At 45.7% G+C, this 15,000-nt stretch overlaps 1 protein-coding gene across 6 annotated transcripts in view; it reads right to left on the reverse strand.

The window, feature by feature from the left end:
- The window catches only part of foxp4 (forkhead box P4), a 205,504-nt gene that overhangs the window by 107,849 nt on the left and 82,655 nt on the right, over positions 1–15,000 (reverse strand). For all 6 annotated transcript variants that reach the window (XM_046342499.1, XM_046342495.1, XM_046342498.1 and 3 more), the window contains exon 2: positions 12,933–13,113. In XM_046342499.1, the coding sequence (XP_046198455.1) occupies positions 12,933–13,103 (171 nt within the window). In that variant the 5' untranslated portion in view covers positions 13,104–13,113. The remainder of the gene's footprint in view (positions 1–12,932; positions 13,114–15,000) is intronic.

A 15,000-nucleotide genomic window follows, 5' to 3' on the forward strand; every position in this document is an offset into this window, starting at 1 on the left:
GAGGGGGCTACCTAGGCGGCCACTAGAGAGAGGTGGCTACCTAGACGGCCACTAGAGAGAGGGGGCTACCTAGACGGCCAATAGAGAGAGGGGGCTGAATGGAGTCAGAGGTCAAATAAAGCCGTGACCACAGAGTTCCAGCTGCAAACCCAGAACAGTCGACCACTTTCTGCCATGCCGAGAAGGGATAGAGAAGATAATCAGCTTGGTGGACCTAGGCTAAGAGAGAGAGGAGGGGACAAAGAGAAATAAAGGGAGGGAGGGAGAGCGAGAGAGGGAGGGAGAAAGTGAGTGAATGAATGAATGAGAAAGAGAAAAAAGGATAGAGAGAAAAAGAAAAGAAAAAGAGAGAACAATCACAATGGAATAAAAAAATAAGAGGGTGAATGGGATCCTTGGGCTGCTCAAAGGCTCCGTTGGAAAAGGCTGTAAATTCTGTTTATTATCCCCCATAAATATGACATCCCGGCATTCCAGAATTAGGCCTCAATGTGTGAAAAAATCATAAAACAGGAATATGGATTATCAGAGCGAGGAAGGGAAAAAGACGGAGAGCAGGAAAGAGACACGTGGAAGGCATTCATCTCCATGCACGTTTCATCTGAGCAGGAGTGTGTGTGTGTGTGTGTGTGTGTGTGTGTGTGTGTGTGTGTGTGTGTGTGTGTGTGTGTGTAATCCACATTGTCAGTATTACATGATCTTTAAAGAAACCCCCCACTCTGTGATGTCGTCTGTCTCATTTCAGGGCTCCCGAGTGGCACAGCTGTCTAAGGCACTGCATCTCAGTGCAAGAGGCGTCACTACAGACCCTGGTTCAGAGGTCTAAGGCACTGCATCTCAGTGCAAGAGGCGTCACTACAGACCCTGGTTCAGAGGTCTAAGGCACTGCATCTCAGTGCAAGAGGCGTCACTACAGACCCTGGTTCAGAGGTCTAAGGCACTGCATCTCAGTGCAAGAGGCGTCACTACAGACCCTGGTTCAGAGGTCTAAGGCACTGCATCTCAGTGCAAGAGGCGTCACTACAGACCCTGGTTCAGAGGTCTAAGGCACTGCATCTCAGTGCAAGAGGCGTCACTACAGACCCTGGTTCAGAGGTCTAAGGCACTGCATCTCAGTGCAAGAGGCGTCACTACAGACCCTGGTTCAGAGGTCTAAGGCACTGCATCTCAGTGCAAGAGGCGTCACTACAGACCCTGGTTCAGAGGTCTAAGGCACTGCATCTCAGTGCAAGAGGCGTCACTACAGACCCTGGTTCAGAGGTCTAAGGCACTGCATCTCAGTGCAAGAGGCGTCACTACAGACCCTGGTTCTATTCCAGGTTGTATCACAACTGGCCGTGATTGAGAGTCCCATAAGGCGGCTCCCAGTGTCGTTAGGGTTTGGCCGTTGTTAACTGACTTATCTAGTTAAATAAAGGTTAAATAAAAAAACAAACTTGTGGTTAACTGAATAAACCATTAGTGTGTTGGCTCTTCCATAACCAGACAATATAGCAAGTGTATAAATATTTATTCCTAACCCCTAGGCTGTCTGACTGTTCCCTCTCCCCCAAACTCTCAGTTGCACACAACCCCATATCCTCATTGATGGAGGCTTCTAAGGCCCAATCCTCATTTGAGATAACGCACATTTTAGCATCAATATCCTATTGACATCATTGCATGATTTGCTCTCAAGTCAAGGGGAGTGCTCAAGTCAGGATTCTGAGTTAGGATTCTGCCCATAGTGGATCAAATATATACAGAAAGTGAAAGGTGAGGATGAAAGGAAGAAAGAAAAGGGAGAGAGTGAGGAGAGGGAGGGAGGAGACAGACATGGAGAGAAAGAGAGGGGCCCCTTTTAAGAATGCAACAGGAAGTGGGCACTATGGAGGTCCCTTTGTATCGTCGTGGTAACAGCAGTGGGTGTTCTGTGACACTAGGCAATGGTTCCCCCCTCCCCCCTCTCACCTAGACCCCTGTTCCCCCAACCTATGTGACCTCTGGTGACCCCAGACACAAAGTGTGAGGGAAAGGTCAGAGCACGGGAATGCTTTTAGGAGATGACATCACTCCAACACAGACTGGTGAACCTGAAGAGAGGACACTAGTGTCACTGTGACCTCTAGTCACCTCCAGGACCTGACTCCATTGGCCCAATCACCTCCCATTAAAACCAGATCACAGTACAGCACTATTCACACATACATACAGTACATAAAGTACACCCTCACACATACATACAGTACACACACACACACACACACACACACACACACACACACACACACACACACACACACACACACACACACACACACACACACACACACACACACACACACACACACACACACACACACACACACACACACACACACACACACACACACACACACACACACACACAGGATGTGGTAGATGGTTGATGGTAGATGGCTGATGGTAGATACTGTGGCTGTATGGTCAACTACAGTGGGGCAAAAAAGTATTTAGTCAGCCAACAATTAGTTCTCCCACTTAAAAAGATGAGAGGCCTGTAATTTTCACCATAGGTACACTTCAGCTATGACAGACAAAATGAATTTATTTATTTGAATTTATTTGCAAATTATGGTGGAAAATAAGTATTTGGTCACCTACAAACAAGCAAGATTTCTAGCTCTCACAGACCTGTAACTTCTTCTTTAAGAGGCTCCTCTGTCCTCCACTCGATACCTGTATTAATGGCACCTGTTTGAACTTGTTATCATATAAAAGACACCTGTCCACAACCTCAAACAGTCACACTACAAACTCCACTATGGCCAAGACCAAAGGGCTGTCAAAGGACACCAGAAACAAAATTGTAGACCTGCACCAGGCTGGGAAGACTGAATCTGCAATAGGTAAGCAGCTTGGTTTGAAGAAATCAACTGTGGGAGCAATTATTAGGAAATGGAAGACATACAAGACCACTGATAATCTCCCTCGATCTGGGGCTCCACGCAAGATCTCACCCCGTAGGGTCAAAATGATCACAAGAACGGTGAGCAAAAATCCCAGAACCACACGGGGGGACCTAATGAATGACCTGCAGAGAGCTTTGACCAAAGTAACAAAGCCTACCATCAGTAACAGACTATGCCGCCAGGGACTCAAATCCTGCAGTGCCAGACGTGTCCCCCTGCTTAAGCCAGTACATGTCCAGGCCCGTCTGAAGATTGCTAGAGAGCATTTGGATGATCCAGCAGAAGAATTGGAGAATGTCATATGGTCAGATGAAACCAAAATATAACTTTTTTGTAAAAACTCAACTCGTCGTGTTTGTAGGACAAAGAACACCATACCTACTGTGAAGCATGGGGGTGAAAACATCATGATTTAGGACTGTTTTTCTGCAAAGGGACCAGGACGACTGATCCGTGTAAAGGAAAGAATGAATGGGGCCATGTATCGTGAGAGTTTGAGTGAAAACCTCCTTCCATCAGCAAGGGCATTGAAGATGAAACGTGGCTGGGTTTTTCAGCATGACAATGATCCCAAACACATCACCCGTGCAACGAAGGAGTGGCTTCATAAGAAGCATTTCAAGGTCCTGGAGTGGCCTAGCCAGTCTCCAGATCTCAACCCCATAGAAAATCTCCAAAACAGCTCCAAAACATCACTGCTCTAGAGGAGATCTGCATGGAGGAATGGGCCAAAATACCAGCAACAGTGTGTGTAAACCTTGTGAAGACTTACAGAAAACGTTTGACCTCTGTCATTGCCAACAAAGGGTATATAACAAAGTATTGAGATAAACTTTTGTTATTGACCAAATACTTATTTTCCACCATAATTTGCAAATAAATTCATAACAATTCCTACAATGTGATTTTCTGGATTTTTTTTTCTCATTTTGTCTGTCATAGTTGAAGTGTACCTATGATGAAAATTACAGGCCTCTCTCGTCTTTTTAAGTGGGAGAACTTGCACAATTCGTGGCTGACTAAATACTTTTTTGCTGTATATGGAGGAAGAAGGGGGGGAGGAGATAGATTTCCAAACTCAAAGCTTGTTCTGAAACGGTCATTGTTTCACCCAATGTTCCCCTAACTTCCCAGGGCACGAATGACCTAACTTCAATCTGTCTCTGACTCTCTGTCTCTGAGTGTGTGTGTGTGTGTGTGTGTGTGTGTGTGTGTGTGTGTGTGTGTGTGTGTGTGTGTGTGTGTGTGTGTGTGTGTGTGTGTGTGTGTGTGTGTGTACGTCAATTATGCTGACTGTGTTTTAGTCTGAAATGTGAGTCACTCTCTTTTTCCTTCCTTATTTTCGTTTACAGTTGAGTGGCACTCCAAGAGGAAATGGCACTTCAGTGGCAGTGAGCTTCACTTTTCTCTCCCTCGGTCCGCCCTTTCTCTCCCTCCCTCTCTCTTTCATTCTCTCTCTTTCTCTTTCACCCCCTGCACAGTGGGCTGGCAGAGACCCAGGCTTCTGCAGCAGGTGGAATGTCAGAGAGAAAAGGGGGGGAGATAGAGAGATTGAAACGAAGGGGGTTATATAAAAGAGAGGGAGGGTTAGAGGTACTGGTGAACACTTAGTGATCAAGCCTACATTCAAAATAATAGACTAAGGGGAAAAAATAAAGGAACGCGAGGGAGACACCTGGTTCTCGTCAGACACACACAAACACACACGCACACACACACACACACACACACACACACACACACACACACACACACACACACACACACACACACACACACACACACACACACACACACACACACACACACACACACACACACACACACACACACACACACACACACACACACACACACACACACACAGAGGGCTTTGAGTTTTGGGAGGGATTTGTCTGGTGATGTTTGTAACCTGTTATGCACAATTTAACATACAGTCCTTTGGAATCAACCTCCTCCCTCTCCCTCCCTCCTCTCACCCCTCAGAGAAAATGGGAGCATCATGCTGTCTCTCGAGAGGTCGTCTGGTCAGGGGTAGAAAGTGATAGAGCAAGAAAGAGAGAGAGAAAGAGAGAATTTTAAGTGAAGAACACTTAATAGATTGAGAGAGAAAAAAACAACATGCAGGAATCCTGGCTTTGTGAGAGAGGCTGGGGGCTCCACTTGTGTTCACTCCTGGTTCTTCCTCTCATACGCGCTCTCTTTCTTTCTCTCTCGCGCTTTTCTTTCTGGGTATGGGGTACAGCTTGAGTTGTTCCATCTCCCTCTGGTCTCGGGCTGGGGAGGCAGGACTTCCTCCCTCTCCTATGTCCTCTCTCTTTTCTCTCGTTCTGTTCTTTCTGGAGAGGCAGACAGGGCACATTCCTCAGGGAGGCCCAGGCGCCCTTTTCTGACACGTCTCAGAAATACACCCCTCCCTACATGCCCCCACCCCGTCTCCCTCTATCCCACAGCCCTCCCTCCCTCCACCATTCCCCCATCCATCTCTCTCACCCTCTTACCCACTCCCCTTATGTTACATCTACCTGCCTGTAGGAACTCTCTCGCTCTCTTTCTCACACACCCTACACTTTCACTACTCTCACTACCTAGGGCTGGGTGGTATACAGTATTTCACAACACCGACTTTACAAAACATTAGCAACACCTTCCTAATATTGTGTTGTACCCCCTTTTGCCCTTAGAACAGACTTAATTTGTCGGTGCATGGGCTACAAGGTGCCCGAAAGCGTTCCATAGGGATGCTGGTCCATGTTGACGCCAATGCTTCCCACAATTGAGTCAGGTTGGCTGGATGTCCTTTGGGTGGTGGACCATTCTGGATACACACAGGAAAATGTTGAGCGTCAAAAACCCAGCAACGGTGCAGTTCTTGACACACTGAAACCGGTGCGCCTGGCACCTACTACCATACCCCGTTCAAAGGCACTTCAATCTTTTGTCTTGCCAATTCACCCTCTGAATTGCACACATACACAATCCATGTCTCAAGGCTTAAAAATCCTTACTTGGTGAGTCTATGTCATGGAAAGAGCAGGTGTTCCTGATGTTTTGTAGACTCAGTGTAGATACCGGTATTTATGGACCAGTTTGGGTTTTTACTGTACCTTTTATAACGGTATTTCAATGTTTGGTTTGTTAATGTGATACACTTCTGCCATTTGTAACGTCCGTTTTTTTCTCTCTCTCTCTTTCTTCATGCCACTTTCCACACAGACCACCTCCCCTGTCACTCAAAGAGCGCCGTTGTTGTTGCTCCACCATTTTCTATTTCACCTTTATTTAACCAGGGAGGCCAGTTGAGAACAAGTTCTCATTTACAACTGCCACCTGGCCAAGATAAAGCAAAGCAGTGTGACACAAACAACAACACAGAGTTACACATGGAGTAAACAAAAGTACAATCAATAACACAATACAAAAGTCTATATACAGTGTGTGAAAATGAGGTAATATTAGGGAGGTAAGGCAATAAATAGTCTGTAGTGGCGAAGTAATTAAAATTGAGAAATTAAACACCGGAGTGATAGATGTGCAAGGAGAGATACTGGGGTGCAAAGGAGAAAAAAATGATGGGGATGAGGTAGTTGGATGGGCTATTTACAGATGGGCTATGTACAGGTACAATGATCGGCAAGCTGCTTTGACAGCTGATACTTAAATTTAGTGAGGGAGATATGAGCCTCCAGCTTCAGTGATTTTTGCAATTCGTTCCAGTCATTGGCAGCAGAGAACTGGAAGGAAAGGCAGCCAAAGGAGGAATTGGCATTGGGGGTGACCAGTGAAATATACCTGCTGGAGTGTGAGCTACAGATGGGTGCTGCTATGGTGACCAGTAAGATATATCTTCTGGAGCGTGTGCTACGGATGGGTGCTGCTATGGTGACCAGTGTGCTCAGATAAGGGGGGACTTTACCTAGCCGCGACTTGTAGATGATCAGGAGCCAGTGGATTTGGCGACAAGTATGAAGCGAGGGCCAGCCAATGAGAGCATACAGGTCGCAGTGGTGAGTAGTAAATGGGGCTTTGGTGACAAAGTGGATGGCACTGTGATAGACTGCATCCAATTTGCTGAGTAGAGTGTTGGAGGCTATTTTGTAAATGACATTGCCAATGTCAAGGATCAGTAGTATAGTCAGCTTTACGAGGGTATGTTTGGCAGCATGAGTGAAGGATGCTTTGTTGCGAAATAGGAAGCTGATTCTAGATTTAATTTTGGATTGGAGATGCTTAATGTGAGTCTGGAAGGAGAGATTAGAGTCTAACCAGACACCTAAGTATTTGTAGTTGTCCACATACTGTCCACAAGTCAGAACCGTCCAGAGTAGTGATGCTGGATGGGTGGGCAGATGCAGGCAGCGATCGGTTGCATTTAGTTCTACTTGCATTTAAGAGCAGTTGGAGGCCACGGAAGGAGAGTTGTATGGCATTGAAGCTCATCTGGAGGTTAGTTAACCCAGTGTCCAAAGAAAGGCCAGAAGTATACAGAATGGTGTCGTCTGCGTAGAGGTGGATCAGAAAATCACCAGCAGCAAGAGCGACATCATTGATGTATACAGAGAAAAGAATCGGCCCGAGAATTGAACCCTGTGGCACCCCCATAGAGACTGCCAGAGGTCCGGACAACAGGCCCTCCGATTTGACACACTGAACTGTCTGAGAAGTAGTTGGTGAACCAGGCAAGGCAGTTATTTGAGTCTGCCGATAAGAATGTGGTGATTGACAGAGTCGAAAGCGTTAGCCAGGTCGATTAATATTATTAGTATTGTCTTTTATCGGTGGCGGTTATGATATGATATTGTTTAGGACCTTGAGCGTGGCTGAGGTGCACCCTTGACCAGCTCGGAAACCAGATTGCATAGAGGAGAAGGTACGGTGGGATCTAGAAAGGCAGGGTAGGATAGATATGGCTCTATAACAGTTTGAGTTTAGAGTGTCTCCCCTTTGAAGAGGGGGGTGACCGTGGCAGCTTTCCAATCTTTGGGGGATCTCAGACGATACGAAAGAGAGGTTGAACAGGCTCGTAATAGGGGTTGCAACCATTTCGGCAGATCATTTTAGAAAGAGAGGGTCCAGATTGTCTAGCCTGGCTGATTTGAAGGGGTCCAGATTTTGCAACTCTTTCAGAACACCAGCTATCTGGATTTGGGTGAAGGAGAAATGGAGGAGGTTTGGGCGGTTGCTGTGGGGGTGCAGGGCTGTTGACCGGGGTAGGGGTAGCCAGGTAGAAAGCATGGTAAAAATGCTTACTGAAATTCTCAATTATTGTGGATTTATCGGTGGTGACAGTGTTTCCTAGCCACAGTGCAGTGGGCAGTTGGGGGGGGGGGGTGCTCTTATTCTCTATGGACTTTACAGTCCCAGAATTTTGGGGATTTTGTGCTACAGGATGCCAATTTCTGTTTTAGAAAGGCCTGCTCACAGAAGTGTTTTAGAGAGCGTTTGACAGTGATGAGGGGTGGTAGGTTTGACCACAGACCCATTACGGACGCAGGCAATGAGGCAGTGATTGCTGAGATCCTGAAGACAGCGGAGGTGTATTTGGAGGGCAGGTTGGTTAGGATGATATCTATGAGGGTGCCCGTGTTTAAATATTTGGGGTTGTACCCTGTAGGTTCATTGATCATTTGTGTGAGATTGAGGACATCTAGCTTAGATAGTAGGACGGACGGAGTGTTACGCATGTCCCAGTTTAGGTCACCTAACAGTACGAGCTCTGAAGATAGATGGGGGCAATCAATTCACATATGGTGTCCAGGGCACAGCTGGGGGCTGAAGGTGGTCTATAACAAGTGGCAACGGTGAGAAACTTGTTTCTGGAAAGGTGGATTTTTAAAAGTAGAAGCTAGAATTGTTTGGGCACAGACCTGGATAGTATGACAGAACTCGGCAGGCTATCTCTGCAGTAGATTGCAACTCTGCCCCTTTAGCAGTTCTATCTTGTCGGGAAATGTTATAGTTAGGGGATGGAAATTTCAGGATTTTTGGTGGCCTTCCTAAACCAGGATTCCTACACGGCTAGGACATCCGGGTTGGCACAGTGTGCTAAAGCAGTGAATAAAACAAACATAGGGAGGAGGCTTCTAATGTTAACATGCATGAAACCAAGGCTTTTATGGTTACAGAAGTAAAAAAATGAGAGCGCCTGGGGAATGGGAGTGGAGCTAGGTGCTGCAGGGCCTGGGTTAACCTCTACATCACCAGAGGAACAGAGGAGGAGTAGGGTAAGGGTACGGCTAAAGACTATGAGAACTGGTCGTCTAGTGCCATCGGAACAGAGAGTAAAAGAAGTGGAAGAATAGATTCAAGGCTAAATGTACAGACAAGGGTTTGGTAGGATGTGAATACAGTGGAGGTAAACCTAGGCATTGAGTGACGATGAGAGAGGTTTTGTCTCTAGAGACACCATTTAAACAAGGTGAGGTCACCGCATGTGTGGGAGGTGTTTGTGCAACAGTATCTTCTAAATCAAAGAGGAATAGGCGATGCATGAATATGTTAGCTACATGAAGTAGCTAAGAGAAAACATTTAATGTAGTCAAAGATTATAGGGTACCCTAGGAAACACTGACCAACACTTTGGTTCCTACCCTGTCACAATAACTCCTCCCTGGCTTTCTGAGTTCGTTGTCATGTCAAACACTGTATTCAAAGTGCCCACTATTATAATCTAACTATAGAATTTGAATAATCATTATATTTCTATGATTTCTACAGTTCACACAAGCCGCAAGTCAAATAGTAATTGCAATATTTGGTTAAAAATAAGGCATATGTTTTTGCCTATATTGTGCAGTCCTAAATTGCAGTCTGAAAATGATCAAATTAGTGCATGAAATGCATTTTATTTTTGAAAATGCTGAATATAATTTTGGGTTTAAGTTTAATTGAACAGTATAAAACAATCAGAATAGAGAAAGACACATTGAAATGACTTAGAATGTACAGTGTATGTGTTGCCATCATAGGGTCATGAATAACTCATAAAGCAAAATGAAAGCACACTTTTATAATTGAAAAACCAAACACTATCAAATACCATCATTCAATACCATCACATATATTTTGGCCATATCGCGAAGCCCTATCAATACCCTTCCCTGACTTTACCCTGCGACCTGCTGCTCTGACCAAAAAAAAAGAAGAGAGAGAGAGAGAGAGAGAGAGAGAGAGAGAGAGAGAGAGAGAGAGAGAGAGAGAGAGAGAGAGAGAGAGAGAGAGAGAGAGAGAGAGAGAGAGAGAGAGAGAGAGAGAGGAGAGAGAGAGAGAGAGAGAGAGAGAGAGAGAGAGAGAGAGAGAGAGAGAGAGAGAGAGAGAGAGAGAGAGAGAGAGAGAGAGAAGAGAGAGGCCGTAAAGGGGTTTGACGGCTGGAGATGGCTGTGATTTTTCCCAGGCTCCCAAGGGGCCCAGGGAGAGACAGCATTGTATTCTGACAACGCCGCCTGTGAAGAGGTGTGTGTGTGTGTGTGTGTGTGTGTGTGTGTGTGTGTGTGTGTGTGTGTGTGTGTGTGTGTGTGTGTGTGTGTGTGTGTGTGTGTGTGTGTGTGTGTGTGTGTGTGTGTGTGTGTGTGTGTGTGTGTGTGTGTGTGTTTTTCATGATTTTACATGTGGAATATCACACAATTTCACGTGTAGTTTCATGTTATCAAATTATCTTCATATAACATAACATGATCACATGAAAACACACACACTTCACATGTGATCACGTGAAATTCATGTGGTTTTTCTGTAAGGGGTGTGTTTGCATGTGCGTGCGTGTGCGTGTGCGTGTGTGTGCGTGTGCGTGCGTGTGTGTAAAGAGGCTCAGTGGTTCTTCTCTGTTTCAGTGCGTCTAAACAGGGTGTTTAACCACCTACACTGCTCTGTACTTCAGGCGGATGAGGAGAATAGAGGAGGTTAGGAGAAAAAGGGAAAGAGAGAGAGACAGGGGGAGAAAACAGGTATTTAAGGTATAGCTGTGATATCAAAGGACCATGCAATGCTTACTGGCACAGAACTCAGATCTGGGCTGGAGAGTGGGGAGAGGGGGGTATTGAGTGGTGATGACAGGAGAACACAAATACACAGATCACTGTTCTACTCTTCATGGAGCGAAAGAGAAGGAGAGAGAGAGAGAGAGACAGACAGATGTAAATATCTCCATTCCATCATGGTATGATAAATTAGATACACAGTAGAGATTCTGACTAGACCGACTAACTCCAGGAACTAGAGGAACGGTTGAGATTCTCTTCCGTCAAGCAGAGAGGGCGCGAGTGAGGAAGAGAGGGAGAGGAAGAGAGGGAAAGAGAGAGAGGGAGAGAGGAAGAGAGGGAAGAGAGAGACAGAGAGGAAGAGAGGGAAGAGAGGGAATGAGAGAGGAAGAGAGGAAAGAGAGATACAGAGGGAATGAGAGAGGAAGAGAGGAAAGAGAGATACAGAGGGAATGAGAGAGGAAGAGAGGAAAGAGAGAGACAGAGGGAATGAGAGAGGAAGAGAGGAAAGAGAGATACAGAGGGAATGAGAGAGGAAGAGAGGAAAGAGAGAGACAGAGAGAGTGAGAGAGAGAGGAAGAGAGGGAAGGAGAGAGAGGGAATGAGAGAGGAAGAGAGGAAAGAGAGATACAGAGGGAATGAGAGAGGAAGAGAGGAAAGAGAGATACAGAGGGAATGAGAGAGGAAGACAGGAAAGAGAGAGACAGAGAGAGTGAGAGAGAGAGGAAGAGAGGGAAGGAGAGAGAGGGAATGAGAGAGGAAGAGAGGAAAGAGAGATACAGAGGGAATGAGAGAGGAAGAGAGGAAGGAGAGATACAGAGAGAGTGAGAGAGGAAGAGAGGGAAAGATAGAAAGCGAGAGGGTGGTATGTTTGAGGTTGGTAAGGCATATAAGGGAGGAAATAACCACTGCATACACACACAGACACACACCAAGACACGCAGGTGCAACAACACAGAAAAAAAGAGACGGGGCCACAGAATGAAGAGCTACTTGTGTGAGGTACGGTTGAGGGTTAGTATCCAGTGCTGGAGGTTTCAGAGGAAACAGAGGGAGGATGCAGTCAGAAAACCAGGGAGGAGAGAGAAGGTAGAAAGAGAAAAGATAACAGTGGAGAAGTAGAAGTTCTCTTCATTTACATAATCCACCCTCATTATAACCACTATAGTTACTCTGCTGCTCTTTTCATATAGGGGCCTCAACTCAAATAATGTTATCCTGTTTATAGGCCTATCTACAGTATGTGCGTGTGTGCGTGTGTGTGATGTCACTAGTCTGGCAGTATAGAGAACCAGGGGATCTGGGATAACGGGAAACAAATGTGGGTTTTCAGCCAAGGAACTCCAGGAAGCACGGAAATTCTATCTGATACAGTGGCTAGGGGAGGGGAAACACTGACGCACCAGGGGGAACTAAAAGAGCGCAACACCAACCACATCACGCTATTGTGTCACCAGCCTTGAAATAAAACACACACATACACAAGCTTGTCCACACAAACCCACACCAATAAATACAGTGTTTTTCAGTTATCAAATGCAAACACACACACACACACGCACACACAGACACACACACACCTTAATGAAACAAGTCGTTTCTCCAGTGGAGAGAGTGAAAATGAAGTGAAGATGATGCAATTTGTCACATAGTTAAAAGCTTCCAGGGATCTGACTGCAATAAGATGGACGTAGGTTTTATTTTCCATCTATAGGTCAGCACGTCTTCTCAACATATTGGGAGAATCAGAATTACATCATGTAAACGACTGTACATAGTGCTTCTAAACAATAATAATATATGTTGCGCATCTGTTGGGTGTTAGACAACTACTCAAACACACACAGGCGCACAAGCACAAACAACTGAGTATGAAGTGCACACACACACACACACACACACACACACACACACACACACACACACACACACACACACACACACACACACACACACACACACACACACACACACACACACACACACACACACACACACACACACACACACACACACACACACACACCTGTTGCTGCTGGAGGTGCAGTAGATCCACTGGGCTGATCTCCCCATTGTTGTCTCCGTTGGACCCGCCTTCTCTCCCTCCCCCGCCATCCAATTGGCTGCTGAGGTTGCTGACTCCGTTCTGATTGGAGGTCGTAGTTCGAATGGTCTCAGAGGCTGATTCCACCATCATCACGTGGCACCTGGGAGCGAGGGAGGAGAAAGAAAGACAAACAGAGATTAGGTGACGGTGAACGAATGCAGCCATGGGTCAACGAACAACAGAGAGAGAGAGAGAGAGAGAGAGAGAGAGAGAGAGAGAGAGAGAGAGAGAGAGAGAGAGAGAGAGAGAGAGAGAGAGAGAGAGAGAGAGAGAGAGAGAGAGAGAGAGAGAGAGAGAGAGAGAGACAGAAAGAAAGTCGATAGAGAGAGAGAGGACAGTGTTGCTCACACACAGATTTGACTGTAGGGCCAGGGGTGAGGGGATGGGGGTGAGTGAGAAGGTGATATATGTGTGAAGAGGGACCAAAGGTAAGGGGGGAGGAGTGGGCTTAAGAGGACAAGGGAGGAGGGAAGGAAGAGGGCAGCCTGAGGTTTGGCCTGTAGGACTAATGTCAGGGAGGGGCTGCAGGGAGGGGAGATGCTTAAGTGTGATTTGAGGTTGTCAGCTGATGTTCTGGTGAACCAATACAGTGTGTCCTTTTCACCACATACTCATGACTAAGCAACACATACACAGCCTTTTGTTTTTCCACATATATTCTATTAGCAGCACCCCCAGCGATCTCACCTGCTCCTGTCTTGGAGAAAAATAAAACATTCATTCTCTCCGAAGGCAGGTGGAACACACATACAGACACACAGGGTTTCTCACACAACGGGCGGAATGCCTCCATAAGGAATGTTGTGCCCCCCTGGCAGAAGCAAACACAGAGAAAGTTTATTTCTAAAACTGGTTGCAGAAATCAGAGATTGGGCTCATCATTAACAGGTTCACAGGCCCAGCTCATCTGAAGATTGTTGTGTTTTCCAAACGTCTCTCTTGTTCCTTCACTTTCTCTCTGTTTCTGCCTCTCCTTCCCACTCTCCCAGGCTCACGCTTTCTCTTAACGATGGCAAATGCATCCCCGCTCCCTGTGTTAGCGAGCTTTGTATTTTCAAAAACAACAACAAACTCAGGAGGGGCGCGTTTTGTTGTGTTTGTCGAAGGAGAGCGTTCTAATTAGAGGGACCCTAAGAACACGCATCAAACATCCTCCCCTCAAAGACAACCGTACTCTGCGCACACACACACACACACACACACACACACACAGCATCTCTGGTTATTGTCAAAAGTTGTGCTTTTTTCACAGACGGCTATTGGAGTTGCGTGGCTCTTTAAGCCTTGTCTCTATCTCTCAATTAAATTAAAGGGGCTTTATTGGCATGGGAAACATGTCTTTACATTGCCAAAGCAATTGAAATAGATAATAAACAAAAGTGAAATAAACATTAAAAAATGAAAAGTAAACATAATACTCACAAAAATTTCCAAAAGAATAAAGACATTTCAAATGTCATATTATGTCTATATACAGGGTTGTAATGATGTGCAAATAGTTAAAGTACAAAAGGGAAAATAAATAAACATAAATATGGGTTGTATTTACAATGGTGTTTGTTCTTCACTGGTTGCCTTTTTCCTGTGGCAACAGGTCACAAGTCTTGCTGCTGTGATGGCATTTCGCACAGTAGATATGGGAGTTTATCAAAATAGGTATTTGTTTTTAAATTATTTGTGAATCTGTTTAATCTGAGAAAAATATGTGTCTCTAATACGGTCATACATTTGGCAGGAGGGTAGGAAGTGCAGCTCAGTTTCCACTTCATTTTGTGGGCAATGTGCACATAGCCTGTCTTCTCTTGAGAGCCAGGTCTGCCTACGGCGGCCATTCTCAATAGCAAGGCTATGCTCACTGAGTCTGTACATAGTCAAAGATGTCCTTAAGTTTGGGTCAGTCACAGTGGTCAGGTATTCTGCCACTATATACTCTCTGTTAAGGGCAAAATAGCATTCTAGTTTGCTCAGTTTTTTTGTTAATGCTTTC

This window comes from Oncorhynchus gorbuscha, linkage group LG03 (assembly GCF_021184085.1).
Source record: "Oncorhynchus gorbuscha isolate QuinsamMale2020 ecotype Even-year linkage group LG03, OgorEven_v1.0, whole genome shotgun sequence".
Taxonomy (NCBI): Eukaryota; Metazoa; Chordata; class Actinopteri; order Salmoniformes; family Salmonidae; genus Oncorhynchus; species Oncorhynchus gorbuscha.